The 19,812-nt window shown below is 41.3% G+C and overlaps 2 protein-coding genes across 2 annotated transcripts in view; both read left to right on the forward strand.

Moving 5' to 3' along the window:
* ecel1 (endothelin converting enzyme-like 1) overlaps window positions 1–740 on the forward strand; it is a gene marked incomplete at both ends in the record, with an annotated part of 55,229 nt that extends 54,489 nt beyond the window's left edge. The window contains 2 exons of the mRNA XM_079246478.1: window positions 477–553; window positions 641–740. Of these exons, the coding sequence (XP_079102604.1) occupies window positions 477–553; window positions 641–740 (177 nt within the window). The remainder of the gene's footprint in view (window positions 1–476; window positions 554–640) is intronic.
* Window positions 741–10,537: 9,797 nt separating this feature from the next.
* Window positions 10,538–19,526, forward strand: LOC306760691 (phosphatidylinositol 4,5-bisphosphate 5-phosphatase A-like; the record flags this gene model as incomplete). The annotated part of the gene is made up of 10 exons (XM_079246655.1): window positions 10,538–10,613; window positions 10,942–11,017; window positions 13,701–13,805; window positions 13,889–13,997; window positions 14,244–14,360; window positions 15,247–15,422; window positions 15,504–15,615; window positions 15,700–15,842; window positions 18,164–18,395; window positions 19,509–19,526. 10 exons carry the CDS (start codon window positions 10,538–10,540, stop codon window positions 19,524–19,526), a joined length of 1,164 nt encoding a protein of 387 aa, XP_079102781.1.
* Between the last annotated feature and the right edge of the window lie 286 nt (window positions 19,527–19,812).

Below are 19,812 nucleotides of genomic sequence, written 5' to 3' on the forward strand. Positions count from 1 at the left end.
GCCTTCCTCTGGTTTCTAAAGAAGACTTGTTGTCTGGAAACTCATTCATTCATTCATCATCATAACCACTTAGTCTGATAAAGGGTCGCGGGAAAGCTGGAGCCTATCCCAGCAGGCTTTGGGCAAAAGGCAGGGCAAACCGGAAACTATCAGATGAATATGACTTAAACCATAGTTCCTGTATTTCCTTTAAATATGTATACAAAAATTTCTGTTCATTATTTATTGGTTTTAAAGGGTAAAGTTACCTCTGATCATGTTACAAGATTGGGAATATTAGATTAAATATTTAATTTTGTTGTGTAAACAATGAGCTACAGCTGGGAAGAAAAATGTATTAAAACCATAATATATCTCCCTAAAATGAGGCAACCCTCATCACATCAGCAGAATGACTCAGCAAAAAGGAGAAACTGAGAAAATGTCCACTGAGCTGTTTCCTGTCCATGATTGTGATGGGAATGGTGTCTTTTCAGAACTGGTGCATGAAGAGAAGATCTCAGTCCATCTACCTGCAGCTGCTCACAGACAAACATGCACCAGAACACTACAGGTAAACACACACACACACACATACATGCAAAATTTTCTTCAATCTCCTCATCACTGTTTGAGTTTTTCCTCTCCTGCAACTCTGCAGAGTGATTGGCAGCGTTTCCCAGTTCGACGAGTTCGCCCGAGTGTTCCACTGTCCGAAGGGGACCCCGATGAACCCTGTGGACAAATGCTCCGTTTGGTGACATCTCACTTGGCTCCCACCCAAACACTTCTTCTGCTTCACATGTTCTCCAGAGCCGACAGGATGATGACGATGAAGACCATCCAAATGACCAACATCATCATTATATGTTTATATATTCTGTTAGTGGTTATTCAATACAGGTCCAAAGCTGCTGGGATGCTGTGTAAAATGTAGAATACAGTCATTTGTAAACCTCATTAACTGATATCTTATTTATGACCAAACATAGAAAATGAATCGAATGTTGAAAGTGAGACGTTCATCTTAAATTTAATGGGAGCATCACATCTCCATGGAGCAGCTGAGGTCCATATGTCCCTTTGTGCAGCTTCACATCTCCTATTAACAACAGTCTGCAAACATCTGGAGCTAGGAAGAGCAGCTGCTGGAGGTCCGTAGGAGTGTTTTCCGTAGAGGAGTCTCGATGGTCAACACACCAGGTCTGCTTTGGGGTGTTTTTGCTCCGTAATGCTTTCAGTTGGTGAAGGTTCAGGACTGCATGGAGACCAGTTCAGCACCTGGTGTCACCCACAGAATGGACTGGTCAGGCAACATGAGGTTCAAAAAGGGTTTTTTTCTTATAAAATCCAAAAACAACTTTAAAAAAATCATGAATAATCAGGACCAGGAACAGAGCAACGTAGCCAAATTCTACTCAAATAATTTGTAACGAGAATGACTGAGACAGACTGAACAAACCAATGAAACAAACCGACCTAACAGATGAGACAAAGGAGTGAAACTCGATAATAACACACTTTTAGCCAGACATACTTCTTTAAATAGTTTTAATTAAGTCTTTTTGAAATGCTTAACAACGAGATCATCTGAATCTTCTCTTTTCCAGCAAGAAGCAAAGTAACTGGCTAACCAGTTACTAACCAGCCTAGTTGTTTACACCGAGTGCTGTTCTCTTCAAAGATGCATCACTCATCACCTGCCAAATTGTCTTGTAAGTTGTTTCCACCATGTTGAATTTTAACCTGCGCTTGCTGGGTTGGTGGGTGTTCACTTCAAGCCTGATTGCCATTCATGAGCTATATGCAGCTATCACATGCATGCAGAACCTATGCATTTCTGGATCTTGTTCACATACGACTTTTTAATTTATTTTATTTGGATCCCTGTTAGCTTGCAGCAGCTAGCTGCAGCTTTTCTTCCTGGGTTCCTTTTGTTTATTACATGTAATACATACAATGTTCATAGTTTTAACCTCACATGTTCACATGATTTCTGGAAGTCTTCCTGAGTGCACGCAGTGAATTCCAGTAGAGAATCATATCTGGTTTTAACCCTTTTAAGCCCAACCTTAGAACAACTTGGCAGAAAAGTCCATTTTTTATCTTTATTTGGTCCTTTAAAAGAATATGGAAAAAGATTTTTGACTATTTATTTTTTTGTATTATTATTCAGATATTGTCATTATTGTAGTGTAATCTTCTGCTATCTGTTATTCGCCAGGGGGCAGGAGACCAGAATTATATGGTGTTGATCAGAGCTTTAAGTCAAGTTTGTATAAAATATGATACAGATGGCTTTGTAGGGTTGAAGCAGTTCTGCCTGAGGACCCCAAAATCACCAGCTGCCACTCGTGATCTCCAGAGATGTCCTCAGATTCTGCCGGTTTACTGCAGCTTCGGGTTTCCACCCAGTCATGTTACTGAGCTGCTGATAACAAGCTGCAACATCCTCCAGCTGTTTGCGTTTAGCTGCCTTTTGTTGCTCCATCCCAAAATTTCTGAAATATGGCATTACATTGTTCATTTAAAGATTTTTCTTTTAGTTTTTTACCCTATTGTGGATAAAATATTTATGTGTGAGATCACTTTCTGCTTTTGTTAACATTTAACACAGCATCCCAACTTCTTTGCAGTGGGTGTTTGTCCATTGTCCATCAGTGACAAAGGCTGTGCTGATCAACAACGAAATGGTCACATGACCACTTATTGTGTAGATATATCATCTGATTATGAATATTTTTCTATGTTTAAATTTGTTTTGAAAGCATCTATTTTTCTATTTAGCCGATTTAGCAGATATTTCAAAAACATGATGTGTGGGATTCATAAGTGCTTTGCTTTTTACTTCACAATTTTCTTTATCTGTTTCTCGCCTTCCAAGCATCAAGTTTAAAAAAAAAAAACACAAAAAACACAAAAAAGACATTTCCGTGAGGTAAACCAAGAAAAGACCAAACTTAAACTGACCTGGGATCAAGTCACGTGTTTCCTCTGTGTTGGAAAGTGGTATGTGCTGCGTTGCTGCCCTCTGGTGGCCACAGAGAGAAGCGCTCAGTGTTTTACAGTCTTGACTCTTGTATTGTTTGCCTGCATCGGTCTCTTGTTACTGTGAGTGTTTGTACGGTTTTTAAGATTTGCCAACTTTTTAAAACAAAGAGAAGAAGGTAGATTGATGGGTGTTTTTTCTCAGGATTTGCAGCACAGTGCAGCATCAAACCTCAGATCATCACGTTTCCATCCACATTCTGCTGTGCTGCAGAGACACAGAAGCAAGGAGATCTCTTCGAACAATGGACACAAAAAGGAAAGAATAGAAATAAAGAGAAATTTCCCTTCTTTTCCTGCTCTTCACTGTCAAATAAACTGATCTGAGAGCTTTCTCTGCTGGAACCAGAAGCGCCTCTGCGGTTGGACTCCTCACAGGTGAGTTTCCTGATGAAAAGCCAGAATCCGCTCAGCTCATCACAGTACCGAACGGTCTGCACAGATGGAGACTCAAACTTCTAGACCGTGTGACTTCATAAAAGATGACTTTTGTAAAAAGAATGTGTTGGTACCAAATCTTTGTACAGTGGAGTACATGACATGTTCTGGCTGTCAAAATGATGCATGTTTCCATCCCGATCAACGCTGAGCTCTGATCTATGAATACGGCAGACATAAAACACACACACACACATACACACACACACACACACCTCTTACTGTAAAGCTGCTGGTTTACATGTGGCTGCTATCTCTTCCTCTGTGTTGGCTGTTCAGTGTTTGAATAAATACAAAGGATCACTGTGTGTGTATTATCAGTGTGTGTGTTTGCAGCTGTGTTCTCTGGTAAACGTCCACTTTTCACTCTTTACCTCCATCCTGACAAACACAAAACATTCAGCATGAACGGCATGTTTTACAGTCTGAAACACACCTACCTGATGGCACGAAGAGCAGCAGCAACACTGGTACAGATACAAGTTGGGAGAAAAACACTTTTTTTAAAGAAAAATTTCCAGAAAAGACATAAGCCCAAAATAATTCACGACCAGAAGGGAAAACCATCAAGACCAAAACCAGGTGGTAAAACCACCATCAAAACTAGAACCAGGAAGGAAAACCTCCATCAGAATCAGGAGGGAAAACCTCCATCAGAACTGGAACCAGGAAGGAAAACCTCCATCAGAACTAGAACCAGGAAAGAAAACCTCCATCAGAACCAGAATCAGGAGGGGAAACCTCCATCGGGACCAGAATCAGGAGGGAAAACCTCCATCTGAACTAAAACCATAAAGGAAAACCTCCATCGGAACCAGAATCAGGATGGAAAACCTCCATCGGGACCAGAACCAGGTGGTAAAACCACCATCAAAACTAGAACCAGAAGTGAAAACCTCCATTAGAGCCAGAATCAGGAGAGAAAACCTCCATCGGGACCAGAACCAGGTGTGAAAACCACCATCAAAACTAGAACCAGAACTGAAAACCTCCATCAGAACCAGAAGCAGGAGGGAAACCCTCCATTGGAACCAGAATCAGGAGGGAAAACCTCTATCTGAACTAAAACCATGAAGGAAAACCTCCATCGGAATCAGAATCAGGAGGGAAAACCTCCATCTGAACTAAAACCATAAAGGAAAACCTCCATCGGAACCAGAATCAGGATGGAAAACATCCATTGGGACCAGAACCAGGTGGTAAAACCACCATCAAAACTCGAACCAGAACTGAAAACCTCCATCAGAACCAGAAGCAGGCGGGAAAACCTCCATTGGAACCAGAATCAGGAGGGAAAACCTCCATCTGAACTAAAACCATGAAGGAAAACCTCCATCGGAACCAGAATCAGGAGGGAAAACCTCCATCTGAACTAAAACCATAAAGGAAAACCTCCATCGGAACCAGAATCAGGATGGAAAACCTCCATTGGGACCAGAACCAGGTGGTAAAACCACCATCAAAACTAAAACCAGAAGTGAAAACCTCCATTAGAGCCAGAATCAGGAGAGAAAACCTCCATCGGGACCAGAACCAGGTGTGAAAACCACCATCAAAACTAGAACCAGAACTGAAAACCTCCATCAGAACCAGAAGCAGGAGGGAAACCCTCCATTGGAACCAGAATCAGGAGGGAAAACCTCTATCTGAACTAAAACCATGAAGGAAAACCTCCATCGGAACCAGAATCAGGAGAGAAAACCTCCATCGGGACCAGAACCAGGTGTGAAAACCACCATCAAAACTCGAACCAGAACTGAAAACCTCCATCAGAACCAGAAGCAGGAGGGAAACCCTCCATCGGAACCAGAATCAGGAGAGAAAACCTCCTGATTGGGGGGGGGGCAGTGGTTCCACCTTGTGCCCTAGCTGTGGTGTCCTCGCAGAGGACACAATAACTGCCATCAAGGAGGAGGTGCAGGAGATGGAGAGAAATAAACACCACCCAAACAGAAATGACACTAAAGATAAACTTGTGAATAAATGAGAATTCTCCACCTCTGATGTGTTGCATCACTTGAATAAACACAACATTTTAGAAAAATATCAATCTGGTTTTAGGACTAACCACAGTACGGAGATGGCCCTCTTAAAGATTGTTAGTGACCTTAGATCTAGCCCGGACTCACAGAAACTTTCTGTTCTTGTTCAACTGGATCTTAGCACCGCATTCGATACAATAGATCATCAGATTTTACTAAATAGACTCAGAAGTCTGGTGGACCTCTCAGGAACTGCTCTTAAGTGGTTTTATTCCTACCTCTCGGATCGACAAGTTTTTGTAAGTATTGATACATGCTCCTCACAAACCTGTGAAATAAAATGTGGGGTTCCCCAAGGATCAATTTTACCACGGATTCCCCACTTGGGGACGTCATCAGGAGACACGGCGTTGATTTTCACAGCTATGCCGATGATACACAGCTTTACATCGCCGTGTCCCCTGATGACTTAGAGCCATTTAATGTTCTTTTAAACTGTATTTCAGATATAAAGTCATGGATGGCAGCAAACTTTTTACAGCTCAACCAGGACAAAACAAGTCTTAATTATTGGTCCTGAAGGCAAGAGAGAGATCCTTTTATCAAAATGACAACATTTTAATCCCTCCCAGTGTGTGAGAAATTTGGGTCTTCTTCTTGACTCTGAGCTGGATTTTATTCCACACATAAAAAAAAAAACATGTAACAAAAGCATGTTTTTATCATCTAAAAAACTTTGCCAGAGTCCGCCCATATCTCTCTCTTGCCAGACCAGAGGTGCTGATGCATGCTTTTATTTCCAGTAGATTAGATTACTGTAATGCCCTGCTCTCTGGTCTTCCTAAAAAGTCTCTTTCCAGCCTACAATTACAACAGAATTCAGCAGCACGAGTTCTGACGAGGACCAGAGGGCGGGAACACCAGTTTTAAAATCGCTGCATTGGCTTCCTGTGCGCTTCAGGATTAATTTTAAGATTCTTTTACTTGTTTATTAATGTCTTAATGGTCTTGGGCCTTCTTATTTATCTCTCCTTCTTTTTAATTATGAGCCTTCGCGGACCCTGAGGTCCTTTGGTACTGGCCTTTTAGTGGTTCCTAAAGTCAGAACTAAGACATCCGGTGAGACCTCTTTCCATTGTTATGGTCCCAGACTGTGGAACAGCCTGCCAGAGAGCGTCAGGGCCGCGGAGACTGTTGATGTTTTTAAGAAGAGGCTCAAGACACACCTTTTTAGCTTAGCATTTAACTGAATTACGACAGCTTCGTAAATGAGGCCCTTGAACTTCATCCATCCATCCTGGTGAGAGCTGGAGTACACTAGGGGCCTCATTTAAGAAGCTGGCGTAGCCAACTATAGTCAACTTTTGGGATTTATCAAAACAGACTTGGCGGTAAAATGTCCCTACCTCCATGGCGACACCAAAGGCAGAAAATAAAACCAAAGAAACGGTGTGAAATTTGAGACATTTGTTCCCAATCAAATACAAACTTTTACACAGAATGTTTTACATTAACAGGCTTTTCCAAAAAAGAAAATGGAAAAAAAAAAGAAAATGCGTATTTGATATTGTTCCTCCACCACGTAAAACATCAACCACTAAAATCTGTTCTTAAACGAAGCCGTTCTACATTTTATAGAATCCATTTCACACAGTTAATAAGTCGTACAGAAGCTACCTAATAAAACTCTAAATGAATAATTGCATAAAATGACGTGGTTGGCCATCATCAGACTGATCAGGGTGGTTCCCCGACATGCAGATACAGAACATATAGTGATGGTTGGATATTAAATGTACCCGAATGCGTAAAGGCGCACAGTGGCTTATCTGTCCCTGCGGATAAACATGGCGCATGGAGACTCTGGAGTCGAGCCGGCACTTTCCAAAGGGAAGTGACTGACAAGTCGGGGCTGATCACTTCTTTTCCCAACCCAGAGCGCAGAGTAACAGAACTATGTTCTCCACAACCAGACACGCCATGGTGTAGCGGCCATCAGGCAGGTGGAGGTGCCTCCATGCCCAGGAGGAAACCTGTTGTACAGCGGCAGAAGTGTGCAGATAGTGGAGGCGCTACATAACATGGTACTAAATGATGTCAGCGCTTCACCTGCGTTCACCTGAACAATCATCCAATCTGAATGATTGTGTTGTCAATCATCTTCTCACATTGGAACCAAACGCTGCTGCTTTACGTCTAGAAGTGATGCAACACATCAGAGGTGGAGAATTCTGATTTTTTTTCACAAGTTTATCTTTAGTGTAATTTCTGTCAGGGTGGTGTTTATTTCTCTCCATCTCCTGCTCCTCCTCCTTGATGGGAATTATTGGTTCCTCTGCGAGGACACCGCAGCTAGGACACAAGGTGGAACCACTGCCCCCCCCCTCTCCGACCACATCTGCAGCGCTGCAACCCAGCTGGGACACACAGGAACACCAGTATGTTCCCAGTAAATAAACTGGAGTCAGAGATGTCTCATTTATGTACGTTCATTTTATAATATGAAACAAAGGAATGAACCACTTTCAGCATCATTTGGAGCATTTTGTTGCAGCTTATCTCTGGACTCGTTCATTTCCCCCGCCAGCTTCTAATCTGTGGGAGTGGGCAACAGCCCCCCCCCCCCTTCCTCCTCCTGTGGACCAAGATGCACTTTCTCCCTACATTTTATTGTCTGAACACTTTATTTTTACTTTCGGGATAAGTCCTGTGGTCTGATGCATCAGACAGCATCTGTCCTCTGCTGACCTCCTCTGCCTTTCTGGTGGTGATGATGTCCATCCCGTCTCCACCAGATAAAATATTTTTACATTTTACAACCTTATCAATTAGAATTTCTACCCAATTTTCCAAAAAATTCCTCAGATGTTTCCTCACGTGTGCAACGTTTAGTATTGATCCTGATTTATGAAGCGAAACAGGCATGGGACGTGCGTGCGCACCGCTTTGTAAATCGTAAAGTTTTTTTGCGCCACATTTCCTGTTTTCCATACGTACGCCACCTGTAGTCAGCGTTGCTACGCACAGTTTGATAAATGAGGCCCCTGGACAGGTGGCCAGTCCACCACAGAGCCCAAACTTCAGAAACTGAATTTATTTCACTTCAGATTTATTTGTACACAATGGTGGCCAACAGGTACTTCATGTACAAAAACACAAACAGAAATACTATCAGGGAAGGTTGCGAGTACAGAGGAGTGCTGCATAAAGAACAACCGCAAGAAGAAAGTATGACAGGCCGTTTGCAACATTGTTCACAAAGACCGTATTAGTAAAAGACACTGCTCAAAAAAATGAAGAGAACACTAAAGTAACAGGTAGATCTGAATGAATGAAATATTTTTATTAAATATTTTATTCTTTCCATACTTCAATTTGCTGACAACAAAGTCACACAAAAATGATCAATGAAGTCTCTTTTAAAAACTCATCTTTTAACGTTGGCTTTTAACTCGAGAGAGCAGAACTACAAGATCTTTTCTGTCTTTTCAACTATTTTATTGTCTTTCAACTGTTTCTATTTTTATGCTATTAATGTTGATTTATTTTATTTTACCTGTACAACACTTTGGTTACCTGGTGGTATGTGAAAGTGCTCTACAAATAAGGTTTTGATTGATTGATTGAATGCGAGAGGATGACAAATCATTCTATAGATCTAAGCAACTTGTCCCCCTCACTTCTAAAATGATGGCTACGCCCTTGGCATCATGGGACATCGCCCAGCAGCCTCAAGGGATGGATCAGGGTCATATAAATATTAAATATTATAATATTTATCAGAAGGAAAGTTTGAAGCCTAATCTGAGAGGAAAGACGTCTCTGCTTCCTGAAGTCAAACTGGGATCTGGTTGCACTGGGTCTGATTACTGATGGTTCTACCTCCCATTCTACTGCTAGAACCTGTAGGAACCACAAGTAATCCTGCAGTCTGAGAATGGAGTTCTGTTGAGAACATGTGGAACGCTGCGACCTGACATCCAGTAGATCTTGGTCGCTAAGAGTTTTATATAAGGACATGTATTTGAAGTTTTATTGTGGATTGGACATTTTGGAAACTTTCCACACATTTTTGGGACAAAACTATGATCAGAAATGACTGTAGTCCAAACCGGAAGTAAAACATGGATGGACAAGTTGTTCTGCATCACAGCTCCTGGTCATGTGTGTTTCAGGTTTAACAGGAATGAAAATGAAAGTGAACACCATATCACCGCTATGCGTTGATGCAAGAAAGTCAGCTTTGACTTCAAACAAACCATCAAGCTGCTTGCTGTGACGCTGCAGTGCTAACCACCAAACCCCCATCTTAACCCTTTAATGTCCTGGTCTACCATTCAGTAGTGGTACATTTGACACATTTCTTTAAAACATTGCGGAAATAACCCTGCCAGAGCATCTCTACCAACTGGGTACATAAAACCCAACTAAGTGTTTGTTATAACGCTACTCTTTCACATTTCAACCATTTTATTCTTATTCTTATTAAATTCTTTTTCACATCTCAACCATTTGCTTAAAAAAAAAAGAAAACATGTATTAATTTACAAAACAAACAGAAAAACATATAAATATTTTTCTTTGGCCTTTTTGTTAGTGTTAAAGTTAAAGGGTTAAAAAACATAAATAAAGTTGTGTGTTTTATGGAGACAGTTACAAACTCAGCCAGATCGTATCATTCATGACAAGAGTTTAACGAAAGCATAAAGCATGGCTGAGGAAAGGAAAATGAAGAACCACTGGTCTTGTGGAACAGCGTTCAGTCAGAGGCTTCTTCACGTCTCCGGAAAGAAAAGAAAGAAAGAATCTAGGATGGTTTGGTTTCAGGGCAGAGAGACTCATTTCCGTGGAATCAGTGTTGCATATTTTCAGTCTAAGTGTGGCACGTGGGCGCGTGCGGGTCACATAAAAGCGCGATCAGGTGGAGTGTGTGTTATCAGATGGACAGACTCCTCCTCGCAGCGGAGCAACAGAACAAGCGCCTCCTGCAGCTACACACAGAAACACACATCCGGACTACTGTACACTTTCTGCTGCGGTGCAAACTGCAAACCAAGAGCTCTTCAGAAACCCGCCAGGTAGGCCAGATCATGTCCCCCAGTCCGGGTTTAAAAGGGTCTTCTCATTACCTGTACAATGACAGTGTAGCGACGCAATGGCTGCCAGGTGAGACACGCTGCGTGGTGCAGGTCCTCTGCAGGTCGGGAATGAGGTCCTAACCCAAAGGAAGCGGTTCAAAGACCTCGAGGTCTTGTTCAGAAGTAGGGGAAGGATGGAGTTTGAAAGTGGTAGCTGGTGGCGAAGAAAGAGCTGAACCAAAAGACGAAGTTTTCTAGTCGAGCTGCGTTTCCTGGTGACGTGCTGCCGGTATGTGGCGGGGGGAGCGACACCTGAGAAGCGGAGAAAAAATGGCTGGATGGACGCTGTGTGGTTGTGTGTTGGTGAGTTACAGGTGTCAGCTGTTCATGTTGTTGCTGTTTTATGTTCCTGTCAGGTGTTGAGACGATGGAGTACAACCAGGAGCTGCCTGAGTCCCAGTCTGAGCCCAGTTTGACGGAAGACAGCTTCAGGTTGGACCATTTACATACTTTACATGACACAGGACACAGGAGTCCACCTGTCCTGTTGAAGTCAAATTCATTATTTCACATCTATGGAGAGAAATGTTTGTCTTTATTATTCAATCAAAAAAGTTAGATTTCAAACCAAAAATGATTTTTGAGAGCAAAAAAAAAAAAAGTGTGAGAATCAAATTGTTTTGTAGGGATAGAAACAAATTAGGTTCCAATTAAAAAAATATATATATTTGAGAAAGCATACTTCTCCAACTTCAATCAAAACTACAGTTTTCTTCAATCAAAACTAATGTTTGTAAGTCAGAAATTACAACCATTGTGCATAAAAATAAGTCCTCTTCTCTTTACAGTTAAAAACATTTGGTTACAAGTTATAAAGTTTTGTTTGCAAATCAGTCCTCTTTGCTTGCAACTTCTACAGTTTTGGTTGCGAATTTAACTGCATTTGATGGGCGGGGCCTGCGCTGGTGAATGAGAGCAGAGTTTCTATTGGTTGGTTTCACCTGGCTTTGTCGCTACACCTTCTGCGTTTCACCCATTTCTCTCTCGCTGTCCTGCAGCGGTTCTCCAGACGAGTACCGCGCATTTCCACATGAAGTTAATGAGTGTTACTATCATGTAAACTTGCTGCTGAGAGTCAGGCCTGTACAGGTTGTGTGTGTGTCAGAAGGAAAGGCAGGGGGGAGACGGGAGGGGGGATTGAATGTGCGTGTGTGTGTGGGGGGGGGGGTAGTGTGTGTGTGCAGAAGTATGCATTCTCAAATATATATATCTTTAATTGGAACCTAATTTGTTTCTATCTCTACAAAAATATTTGATATCCCCCCCCCCCCCCCCCTTTTTTTTTCTCAAAAATAATTTTTGGTTTCAAATTTAACTTTTTTGATTGGATAATAAAGAGACAAATTTCTCTCCATGTACATCTTATAATTTAATTCAAAGGAAAGATAAAAACATAAAAAAGGATTTTGAGTTCTGAAAGTTAATATTTGCTAAAAATGCATAATTTTACGTTTCTTAAGTCACCATACGTCACTGGGAAGTTGCTGATTAGTCAGATAGAAGACAGAGACGTTAGAACCAATGTAGTTTTTTGACCGTGCAATCCTGTTTTGTTACATAGTTCTTATGAAAACTAAAAATAAGAAGAACTGGTCTATTCGCATTTCAAATACAAAGTTGCTAGACTGACTTCAAAGTGGAGGTAAAGAAGAAAAACTAAGTGCCACTACATGTCCTCTGTGAGGAATGTGTAAAAGGATGAAAGAGTCCTACTCCAGGAAAGGAACATAAGAAAGAGGAAGAAAACGATAAAAGTACATAACGTAACAAGATAAATAGTTTCTGGATCTCATCACTGTTGTTGGAGCAGCATAAACTTGCCTATTTGGGACTAATAACCTTGTTTATAATAATTTAAATAAATGTTTCTCTCAAGTTAAATTAATCAGGGATATTTGGACATTAAGCCTGTTCAGGTGTTCTATAAACCTGTTGGATGTGTTTTCCCTACTGCTGCATCAGTAAAGATGTTATCAGTTTTCCATCTTCTTTATAAGTAAATCTTTGTTTTGTTCTGTCACAGTCCATGTTAGAAGTTCAGATCTGCAATTAAAGTGTATTTTGGTTAATTATTCATGTTAAACTTTCCCATATCATTCATAAGTTACAGTATACATGCCATAAGTCATATTTTTACACTATGACACATGTTCTTAGTTTACACCGTTTTCTCGCGTCCGACACACTTTAGAAATATTTCACCTCCATCTGCAGCATCATTTTCTCCACTAGTGGGCGCCAGCTAAAATCTGGCCTCGGGCTCCAAATTGTTGAGGGCCAATTTGATGGTAAAGCTCTGAGGTTTTCAGCTAAACCAGGGTTGTCAAAGCAGTCCTCAAGGGTCGGTATCCGGCAGGTTTTTGTTGTTTCCCTCTACCAACACACCTGATTCAAATCAAATGGATCCAGCAGCTTCTTATCAAGCTGTGTATTGATTTCAGTCAGGTGTGTTGGAGCATGGAGACAACAAACGCTGCAGGATACCGGCCCTCGGGGACTGGAGTTTGACACCTGTGCTCTAAACTATTGGCAAGCGAATGCAGTCCACACAGACTCTAGGATGTCATCACATGTTCCTTTTCCCACACCCTGACAGTCACGGTGTTGGTGGTATTAGTAGGACTTACTGAAGGCGCATGTGATGTATTGTGAGGATCAAGAGTCAGTTTTCTGAAAGAATTCCAAGGTAAGGACATGCTGTAGGTGCTAGAAGGCGGCCCCCGGGGGTGGACTAAGTCTGGATCACTACAGACCAGTGACAGTGTGGAGAGTTTGCGATGACAATGTTTGCTGGTGATTTTAACATCCTCTACTGAAGATGTAAACAGTCAGCACAGACATACTATCAGCTGGTAGGCAGGTGGTGGATGATGCTGCGTACGTGTTGCAGCAGTGCTGACGCAGAGCGTCGTATAGAAATACAATACATGCTGCCTTCACTTGCACTTTGGCACCTGAGGTTTATACAGGTAAAGGTCAGTTTGCTCTAAATCTGGTCAAAACGTGTTTGTCGAGGTTGCAGAGTCAGATTTGGGCGACCCATACCGCCTAACCCAGCACCTTTGGCCCCGCTCTTGTTGCACACAAAGGTTTTAAAGGTGGATGTTGTTCACAGGCTTCACATGGTGACGTGGAACGTGGCCACGAGGGCTCCTCCCGATGACGTGACGCCACTTCTTCACCTCAACTCGCGAAGAAGGCCCGACCTCTACGTCATTGGGTAAAAGGGATTTCTGATCTCAGTAATGTGTTGATATCGGAGGATACTGACCTGACTGTGGGTGTTAACCTTTGGGTGTTTAGCTTGCAGGAAGTGTACTCGAGGCCAGCGAGATTTGTGTCAGACATGATATATGGGGACAATTGGAGTACACAGTTTACTTCTGCCTTGAAGGAACTGCAGTGTGAATTGGTACGTATTATCTCTCTCTCTCTCTCACACACACACACACACACACACACACACACACACTGCAGCAGGTATTCTGTGGACATCAGAGTAAAAACAGAGAATCCCACAATACAGTGATTTAAAAAGAGGCACCTGTATGAAGAATATTATGAAGTCAGGTTCAGAGCAGTTCAGTCTCTCAGTTGCTGTGTGTGTGTGTGTGTGTGTTTTTGTTCCAGCTTTGTTCAGCATGTGTGTGTGTTTCAGCTGTCGTCCATAAGAATGCAGGGTCTGCTGCTGCTGTTCTTCTCCAAACTGGAGCACATCCCTTTCATCAGAGACATCGAGGCTACATACACACGAACAGGCCTCTGTGGTTTCTGGGTGAGAAATAACACACACACTGTGTGTGTTTTGATTAAAGAACTAGTTTTAGTTTGGGTTTTCCTTCTTTTTTCATTTGTTTGTTTTCATTACATTTTTTTGTTTGTTTAATATTCAATTTATTTAGAATTAATTTAACAGTTTTATTATTTCATTTTCTTTTTTTAATCAGTTTTTATTTATCTGATCTAATTATTTAGTCTTTTATTATTCATGTATTTGAAATAACTTTTTTATTTTACTTAACACTTGTCAATAACTTATTTATTTTATCATTGTTCTTGATTTTATCTCATATTATACATCATATTTTATTCAATTTTATCTAATTTTATTTTAACAGTTATTTATTTAGAATTAAATTGTAGTTTATATTATTAATCAGTCATTTAAATTGATAATCCTCAGATGTGCCATTTCTCTTTATATTTAACACACTGGTTAGCTCCGTTTATGAAATTAAAATGATATTAGGCTGCCCCAAGCCCATTATGACAAGCAAACTGAGAGGTGGTCGTCTGCTCATTCAGGTGGACCAATAACACTCTCTGCGGGACCTTTATGATGTGAGATGTTAGGGAAACTGTAGTCTGTTGGTGGAGATGGATGGGATTTTTTTCCATTCCCAGGCTCCTATCAATAATAGCAATAAAGTGACATTTGATTTTAATATACTTGAACAAGCCACAGCAATGTGGCCAACATGGCTCTAATAACAGTAAATAGCTTTAAATTTTTATATAAAAAGTAAGAAGCGCAATAGAATAGAAGCGAAAAATGTCATCCTATTGAAGCCACAGAAGCAGAAGTGACTTATTTTTCCAGATTCTCAGAGTTTAAAGCTTAAACACACTCACTTTCTGATCTCTTCCTGTTTGGTCCTCAGGGTAACAAAGGTGGTGTCTCAGTTCGTCTGTCTTTCTACGGACACACACTCTGTTTCCTCAACTGCCACTTAGCCGCTCATATGGACTATGTTGCTAAAAGAGTGGATGAGTTTAAATACATCGTGAAGCGGCAGACGTTTAACTGCAAGAAGGCTCCCAAAATAACAGACCACAGGTGAGAAATGCACCTGAACAACATCAGCTGCATATTTATTCTGCTCAGTCCTCTGAATCATGTTCTTCGGCGTGTATCCAGGTTCGTGTTCTGGTTTGGAGATCTTAACTTTCGGATCCATGACATCAGCAGACATGACGTCTCCACAAACATCAAGGACAAAAACTACCAGGAGCTTTGGAGACACGACCAGGTTGGATCCTCTTTCAGCTCCATGAGTCCTGCTCCAGTCAGCCAGGATGAGTCTAAACGTTAACGTGTGTGTTCTTCTTTTCAGCTGATCATGATGATGAAAAAGGAGAAGTTGCGGCAGGAGAAGAATAAATGCAGAAAAAAGTTTCTGAAAGATTTTGAGGAAGGATCTCTGGATTTTCAGCCTTCCTACAAGTTTGACTGTAACACTGATAACTACGACACCAGGTGAGTGTTTCCAGGTATCACACAGGACATGCTGGGGGTTTTAAGTCTTTTGTTTGTCTTCAGTGTGTCCTCTCCATCACCTCTGTTTAGCTTCAGACTTGAAGTCTGAATTCAGATTCATATTCAGAAAAAAAGAGGAAAGATCAGATCGCAAGTTGACTTACAGACACACTGCAGAACTTTGACCATTTTCCCCATCAGGCGGCCCCTGGTGACTGCTTATTCAGCATCTTGCATCCGATCTGACCTGTTAGCTCTCTCTTGTTTTGTCTCTTTCTCTCTTTTAATCTTCTTGTTTCTTTGCTGAATCAGCGACGTTTCGTGTTTTCAACAGCCAGTGTGCTTTCTAGCGTGAAGCAAAACTCTGCTGCGACATCCCAAAGTAACCCCGAATTTATAAAAAAAAAAAAAAATAAAAAAAAAATTCGATAGTGCAGTCTCTCGGCCTCGGACGCTGCTGGACAGCAGCGGCTCCGGAAAGCCACATGAAAGATGTCTCTATGTCATCGAATAAGTCTGAAACATCAGAGTTTTATGGTTAGAAAGTTACATAATGGGTCTTTAACGTCGATGAAAATTACTGAGGCATCTCAGAATGAGAAGGAAGGTGTGTGTGTGTGTGTGTGTGTGTGTGTGTGTGTGTGTGTGTGTGTGTGTGTGTGTGTGTGTGTGTGTGTGTGTGTGTGTGTGTGTGTGTGTGTGTGTGTGTGTGTGTGTGTGTGTGTGTGTGTGTGTGTGTGTGTGTGTGTGTGTGTGTGTGTGTGTGTGTGTGCGCGCGCGCGCGCAAGATTTGAAGTGCACTTTATGCAAGGTAGCCATGTAGAGTTATTTTTGGTTTTCTACTTGCTGCGGAGAATTTGCTACGACTTTTCAGAGCTTTTCTACTGCATTTCCTTTTCCAAAACTCTGAAATTCACTGTTTTATGTTCCACACGGCATCTTTACCGGAAATGAACTGATCACGTGACGTCCTACATCACGTCTGGGGACACGGAAATGCGAATATAGCGTTTCCATTACAAGTTTGCGATATATTTCTATTTCAAAATGTCTGAAAAACCACCTCATGAGAGCCTGAAAACCTCTTAGTGATATTTGAGACTACTTTAGAAATGTAGGTGTTTCTATTAGTGGTTTTTATTGCAATATTTAGTTTTAACGCAATTCGACATGTAATGGAAACGCAGCTTGATGGGACATGATGGTGGGAGGAATAAGACATGATGTCCCAGAGCTGCTGAGTTGGATTCAGATCTGGTGAACGGGCCGACCACAGAATCAAACCCTTCGCCATGCAGGAACTGCTGACACACTCTGGCAATATGAAGCCGAGCCTTCTCCTACATCAGAAGGAACCCAGGTCCCAGTGCAGCATCATATGCTCTGATGCTGCCCCTGGCAGGTCTGTGCGACCCTCCCCAGACCATCACTGGCAAAACGGTCACCCATCTGAGATCAAACTTTACTGCACTCCACCGTTTTCACTCGTTTCAGTCTTAAAATGCTTTTTCTGATCCAGTGTTGCCGTGCAGACTCCACACTCGCAGCTTTTTCTTTTCATTCTTAACCTTCAAGTCCTTTGTTACATGAGTCATTGTCTCAGGCTGCACGGTGGGATAGTGGTTAGCGCTGTGGCCTCACAGCAATAAGGTTGCTGGTTTGATCTTTGGCTGGGGTGGGGTTTGCATGTTCTCTCTGGGTACTCCAGCTTCCTCCCACCATCCAAAGACATGCATGTTAGGTTGATTGGTTACTCTAAATTGCCCCAAGGTGTGAGTGGTTGTTTTTCTCTGTGTGGCCCTGCAATGGACTGGCGAGCTGTCCAGGATGTACCCTGCCTTTTGCCCAAAGGCTGCTGGGATAGGCTCCAGCTTCCCCGCAGCCCTTATTCGGACTAAGTGGTTGGGATAATGATTGAATAAATGATGAGTCATTGTCTCAGCATTATATAGTCAAGCTGTTGTTTCAGTCAGGGATGTTCGATATTGACTTTTTTTGAACGACGTCCGATATACCGATTTTGTCCAGCTCTTAATTTCCGATACGGATATCAGTAGATTTCAATATTTTTGGAGTGAGTTGTGCCAAACAAACAAAAATATCTGGAAAATTATACAAAATATCTCTATTTTGTCATTTTGAGTTAGAAGAGACATAGCTGAAGAGTTTGAGATAGAATATGTACTTGTGTCAAAGTTACGTAATGAAAAAGGAAAAACAAATAAATATCATTTCTGATATTACATTTAATGTCAATATTGGCCATCTTTAGTCTCAACATTGTATAGTCTAACATGTTTTATTTGTGTCCATGTGATCAGCATTAAGATGCGAAAGCCCGCCTGGACCGACAGGATTCTGTGGCGGATACGACCCAAAGTCCCGACCCATGACGAGCAAGATGGAAACTGCCCCTGTCCGGAAGACGAGAAGATCGCACAATTTCAAGAGGAAGAGAAGTACCCTGTGAAGGTCACGCAGGAGTTTTACACCAGCATCATGGAGTACAACATCAGTGACCACAAACCCGTCGTCAGCATCTTCACGCTTGAGGTGAGAAACTAAAAGAGTTGCATATGTTGCACCCCTGTAAAGGGGAATAATGACAAAGACACAGACACGGTGTTGCTGCCGTCACGTCCAGTCTTGGAATGTATTTCTCTCATATATCAGCAATACATCTTTACATGAACAACAGACATTAATAGAAAAACCCATCTAACAGAACAAACAACCTGATTACTTTCACTGTTCAAGTCAGCATCACGTTATTAACTAAACAATATTATATTACAGATCACAGTGGTTGAATTAAAAAAACTAACGTTGCACACAGAAAATACAGTCATATCCCTCATGGTACGACCTGTTCGACGCGATACAGCTAGCAAGAAAATTCTAGCAGTTCAAACTTAGATGAAATTAGTTCTGTGGACAGATTTCACTTCCGACTTATCTTTTGAATAATAGAGAACATAAATACAGATGTAGAATGATTAAAATAAAACAGAGATTTTACCTGTAAAGGGGAATAACGACAAAGACACAGACACGGTGTTGCTGCCGTCACGTCCCGTCTTGGAATGGACAAGCGGGAGCAACATGCTTCCCCTACGTTATCTCAGACATCATCAATTGAGAGACAATCAGCAGATAAAACTCTCAAAACACAAACTTTAAAGGAAACACTCTATGAAATCAGTGTTCAATTAAACAATAAAAACAATAATCTGGCCATGGCATAATTAACATGTTATGCTAACGCACCCTTTTCATAGCTGTTTTTATATTACATGACCGAAGTAGTCGAACACAGATAACTTGATTGGTAATAAGAGCATTCACCAAATATTTCTAAAAAGAGTGGTTGCTTAAGAATCTTTTCTCCTTTTTCCTAATTACCATTATGAATGAAAGCACCTTGCTTTTTACCATATAATATTACAATTATTATGAATAAAAGCACCTTACTTTTTATCATATAATATTATAGTTCCATTTTACTCCATCAATTCTATCCATTACACATAAAAGTTTGTGTTTAAACTGTTTTTAGTTATTCCTGACGGTGGAAGGTTACAGTGATACGTTTAGTAAAGATAAAGAACTAGTACTGATTTGATCTTTGCGCAAAAGGAAGAGCCGACTTCTCTGTCCTTCTTGCAGATGAAGAAGATGTGCTGACATGAATCATGGAGGCCAAGCGGAGCGCAGATGTCGACTGATGGACTTGGCAAAGCCACAACTTTATATCATGTGACTATTTTAACTTACTGAAACAAAGAGTTATAAAAAAGAGCTCATACAAGTTATATCCTCTTCAGATGTATCCTGGTATCACAGGAAACTTAAAGAAATAAGCGTGCTGAGAGGATGTCAATATGAGTTTTTAATCCAGCCAAATATCTTCACCAAGTGCCTTCAAAATGATCGGAGCTGATTAAATCTGAGCTTCATCTGAACATTTTTA

Source organism: Telmatherina bonti (assembly GCF_933228915.1).
Source record: "Telmatherina bonti genome assembly, chromosome: 9".
NCBI classification, from domain to species: Eukaryota; Metazoa; Chordata; class Actinopteri; order Atheriniformes; family Telmatherinidae; genus Telmatherina; species Telmatherina bonti.